The sequence below is a fragment of the Engraulis encrasicolus genome, chromosome 8, assembly GCF_034702125.1.
Source record: "Engraulis encrasicolus isolate BLACKSEA-1 chromosome 8, IST_EnEncr_1.0, whole genome shotgun sequence".
Taxonomy (NCBI): Eukaryota; Metazoa; Chordata; class Actinopteri; order Clupeiformes; family Engraulidae; genus Engraulis; species Engraulis encrasicolus.
The window spans coordinates 439,903-445,000 of record NC_085864.1 but is presented as its reverse complement, the minus strand read 5'-3'; the positions used below and the strand labels follow the sequence as shown (position 1 = coordinate 445,000).

Genomic DNA, 5,098 nt, shown 5'->3' with positions numbered 1-5,098 from the left:
GTGACATTGGAGAATGACAGCAGTCTGTCTTATAATCTCTCTCTCTCTCTCTCTCTCTCTCTCTCTCTCTCTCTCTCTCTCGCTCTCTCTCTCTCTCTCCACATTCTGTTGTAGTAGGACATTGACATGAATGACGCTTGTTCACACTTGTTCACACACCTCTCCAGAGAAGATAAATAACACTTTGTGGCCTAACTCACTAAGCTGTACACACACATGCACGCACGCACACATGCGCACCTTGACTCATTATTGAGCAGACATGCTCCACCGTGGATAAATGTCAAAAGAGCTGCATAGCGCGCGGTCTAAGACGGGTAAAAATATCCCCTCCCACCCGCCGACTATGTCACCGAGTGCAGCATCGCGAGCTACTCTGCGCAAACATCACGCGGTGGTTTGGTCGGAATTAGCAGGAATCCTCCTCGCTACGCTCATGCCTCCGATGCACGAAACAGCACGGCCGCCATTACTGCCCATTACCGACCCTCGTTAGAGCGCGCGCCCTTACGGGGAGCAGAGAGGGGACCAAGAGGCCCCCAACAGCGCGAGCCTGGCAAACACGTTCTCCCTCACCGCGGGACACGCCGCTCATGGCTGTCTTTTTTCTATTTTTCCCGCCTCTTTTATATTCCCGGAAGAGTGACGTCAATTTGCACTCACACTTGCCACTCGCGACCCTGCATCAATCAGCTCTGATCCGACCGTCAATCATGAGTGCGGGGCCCAACGGTGCCAACCGCTAGATTCTCTCGCTCTCGCCTCTGATCAGCCAGGCTATCAGCCTTAGCTATGTAGAACTACACTGTGAATCAAACCTCGGTAATGCCCGTTTGACTATGTTCCATTTACATTATACAAGACCTACATTTTTCACCGTGTTTGTTATTTTGAGGTGTTCACACATTTGGTAAATAAATGCATGATCTGGTGATGACCATTAGTTCAACCACGTCCTAGAAAATGTCCAGGAATTAGTCTTCAGTAAATGAGTATTAACCTTTATAAGGCCAGCCTGGTTATTCTGGCTCCAGATAGTATGCACTAGACTCCCCTGCTGCCTCCTCCCCGCTGGCATCCCCGGCTCCTGCTCCTGGCCAGCATCCACTGGAGCCACTAAAAGCTACTTTGGCTTGTACACCTGACAAAGTGTCTTGCATCAAACACCATTATAATTACTGACCTACCAGTGGTGCGCTTAATAACGACTGTGCCAATTCATCTGGACTAATGCGAGCGGTCTGGCCAGTGGGGTTTATCATATCACCAATAGATCGATAACGCTGCAGAGTAATGCACCCTCAACGGGCCACGAGTAGCAGAAGTATTGGGCGTGAAGGGTTTCATCGACAGGTGGATTTGTTAGATGCCCCTGAGAACGGCGAGCACGTGGGCCACCGGGGGAAATGGCGTGTGACACCTCCACGAGCGTGAGGGTTGGTTTGGTAAAAGGTTGCTTTTCAACGTGGCGCCGGTGACGCGCGATGGAGAGGAGTTATCATTCATCCTTTTAGTGATGACCCCCCACCCCCACCCCTCCCGCACAAGACGCGACAGTCGGTGGCCTAATCAGTGGAAAGTTTGGAGAGGAGGGAACCCCCCTCCTCAACTGACGTCAAGCGCACGGTTTAAAAGCCCGAGCATTTTGGGACGGATCAGGAGAGGCACTGCGCAACCAACCAAGGAGAAAGACGAGAAAGATACTGCTCAGCTCCGCCGGCTGCTTCGTTACATTCTTACCGTTTCAGAATTTTATACTCACCCGCTAACTACCCAGAAAAAGATGCTGTCCTCGCGACTTCAGTGCGCCCTCGCGCTCCTGTGCCTGGCGCTGGCCATCAGCTGCGTGTCGGCGGCGCCGTCAGACGTCAAACTCAGACAGCTACTTCAGAGATCCCTCTTCGCACAAGGAGGAAAGCAGGTAAATCAATGCACGACACACATGTGCATATGCCAATGTACTTTCTATAATCACATTTCTTCACGTTTGGCGGTTTCCGGGCTCGCGTACGCACAAGAGGAGATTTGGGAACCTGTCCATGGTCCTGACTCAGAAAACGATGCGCGTGAGATTTTGCTGGGCAGAACTGATTTGTTGACTTTCTATGGAGTTAACTCCACGGGGGTTATTTATGAGGGAAAAAACTGTCATTCGATTTTTTGAGAATGTATTATTTCAAAATGCACAATTGAATGTTAAGATAGATTGACTGTAAAGTATATACATTGTGGAATTAACATGAACTATAATTGTGTGTATATGTGCATGTTTGAATGTAGGCTACATGTTTACATGTTTTGTGGTCCAGTCCTGCATGTTAAGTGTGTTTTTGTGTTTGTCTAATGTGTTGATATGTGTTCTTTGTGTAAACGCTTAGACTCTCTGTGCCCATACCACATTTCTCTCTAGAAGACACAATAAAGGCTCATCCTATCCTATCATAAGTCATCGCGTGTTGCCGTTATGTGAATACATGAAGTAGGCATCCGTTGGTATAATGAGACATTGATCATTACCGTGTCTCCTCTCCCACAGGAGCTGGCCCGACTAACGCTAGCAGAACTACTGTCCGAGCTCGCGCAGGCAGAAAACGAGGCGCTCGAGTCAGAAGAAGTGTCTCGTGGGACTGAGGGTGAGGAAGGCGCGCGCTTCGAGGTGGAGAGGTCCGCAGGTTCTCTGCTCGCGCCACGGGAGCGCAAAGCAGGATGCAAGAACTTCTTCTGGAAAACCTTCACATCATGTTAATTTTTTTCACCACAACACGCCAGACAAACGCCGCGCCAAGCGCCCATTTTCATCGCCACATAACTATTTTTTTTCTCCCCGCCCAAAAGCATTGACCACTAAATCCTTATCGAGCAGCCCTCAAAAATATAAATAAAACTATCGGAAAATGATACTGTGGATTTTATCAATAAGACAATGGCACTCACAATTTTATTGAGTTTAACAGATTCATTTTTATTTTTGTGTGAGAGCGAGCTTGGGAGTATTATTTTAATGAATGTACAGGTCTGCTCTCGAATGTCCTGTTCGTAATTTGGCAGAAAAAAAACTATTTTTAATTGTTCGTTTGAATAAAATATATGTTTCAGAACCAATGTATTACATGCCTTTATTTAATAGGCTACATTTATTCACGTCCACGCATACAGAACACTGTAAAAGACAGCCTGCGGGCTAAGAGTGAGGCTGACAAGTGGTAATTGAAAACAAGATAAGTACTAGAGGAAATTAGTACTTGATGCACCAAAATAAACAAATAAAACTGTTTCAGTTTACCTTACACACACACACACACACACACACACACACACACACACACACACACGCACGCACGCGCGCGCGCGAGCGAGCGAGCGAGCGAGAGAGAGAGAGAGAGAGAGAGAGAGAGAGAGAGAGAGAGAGAGAGAGAGGTATCTGTTTGGAGAGATTAGAAAAGACTGTTAAATAACAGGAGTTCGCACTAACCTTTGTGCTTTCAATGATTCTATTGAGAGTCGTGTTCGCGCTGTGTGAGCATGCATCGGTGTGATAAGAAAGCGAGGGCCGAGAAGCCCTTCACGGGAGTTGAAACAATCGCTGCACTTTACGCCTGGCCACCGCACACCATTCTGCTCACCACACGACACAGCACCGCACTCATCCACCCCCATTACACACACAATTGTACCCCGAGCCAACAGGACATCATCTTGAACCCTTTATTTGCTGGACCTCCTCCGGCTCTGTCAGTTCACACAGGCACGATTCAAAAACACGCCTGATCCTTCAGTCAGATACAAATGCCAGAACTTAGCGTGGCCGTGAATCATGTCTGGCTGTGAAACGCATGCTGCTGAGCCACTCCAATCTGTGTACACTTCAGTCGTGTCACTGCAACCAGCAGTCGCCGACACACACGCTTAACACCGCAAATAACCGTTTCCTCCGCCCCCAGCCCAAGACAGAGAAGCAGCTCATCTTGCTCATGAGGCGTCTGCGTTAGATAATGTTTCTTTTTTCTTGTGCGCTCAAAAATTAAACAATCGTTCAGAAATCCAATCACAAAGCACTATACTAATCCAAAACTAGTTTTTACGCATGGCAAGTGCGCCGCAGAGTGAATTAAATGTCTGAAGAGGTGGCCGGTCGGGGTGAGGAGAGGAGAGGGTGAGTTGCCTTCAGCCTTTAGGAGATGAGAGGGTAATAATGAAAAAGGAGAGAAGAGGAGAGGACAGTGAAGGAAAGGAGAGGGTGAAGAAGGAGAAGACGAGAGGCTGTGTCTCTTTCATAGCGTTCCCCATCCAAAGAGGCGGATTGCCCCCAAGGTAGAAGTGTATACCATACTGTATATTATTAACTCGATATACCATAGAAAAGTATACTTTATATTATAATGTCTAATAGGCATATTCACTGACAATGATAGGAAAGATAGATCATTGAATTGGTTGCGGAGCAAAGGAGGACGTGGGAGTACAGGTCACCTGTCAATCCGCTCCTGCTCCCATCCTCCATGTCCCCACCCCCCTCTTCCTCCTCCCTCAATCCCCCCTCCTCCCCACTGCTCTCCCTCTACCTCCTTCTATCTACACTATTCTTTTCTCTTCCCTCTCCCTTCACTCCTCACCACCCCTCTCCTCCTCCCCCCAATACATACCTACCTCCCTTCGCTACTCCTCTCCTTCTCAGTCCACCCTTTCTCTCCTCCTCTATCTACCTCAACCCTGTTTTTCTCTGCCCTATCACTCCTCACCATTTCTCCTCTCCTCCCCAATCACCTCCGGAGTGCTGCATTATTTTTGACATTTCCAGAGTGTTTCTGGCAGCCCAGTAGGTGATACAGACGAAGCAGATGAGTTGCTGATTTCTGCCCGATTATACCCACCAATGGACGTGTGTGTGTGTGTGTGTGTGTGTGTGTGTGTGTGTGTGTGTGTGTGTGTGTGTGTGTGTGTGTGTGTGTGTGTGTGTGTGTGTGTGTGTGTGTGTGTGTGTGTGTGTGTGCGTGCTTGTGTTGTGTGTGTCCGATTATAACGGATGTGACTGTGTGTGTATGCGTATGTGACTGTGTGTGTTTGCATGCGTGCGTGCGTGTGTGTGTGTGTGTGTGTG

The 5,098-nt window shown here is 48.2% G+C and overlaps 1 protein-coding gene across 1 annotated transcript in view; it reads left to right on the top strand.

Annotated features, from left to right (window-relative positions):
- The window catches only part of sst1.1 (somatostatin 1, tandem duplicate 1), a 21,715-nt gene extending 18,644 nt beyond the window's left edge, over positions 1–3,071 (top strand). The window contains exons 3-5 of the mRNA XM_063205913.1: positions 1,367–1,430; positions 1,660–1,921; positions 2,537–3,071. Of these exons, the coding sequence (XP_063061983.1) occupies positions 1,367–1,430; positions 1,660–1,921; positions 2,537–2,746 (536 nt within the window). The 3' untranslated portion in view covers positions 2,747–3,071. The remainder of the gene's footprint in view (positions 1–1,366; positions 1,431–1,659; positions 1,922–2,536) is intronic.
- Positions 3,072–5,098: the final 2,027 nt, after the last annotated feature.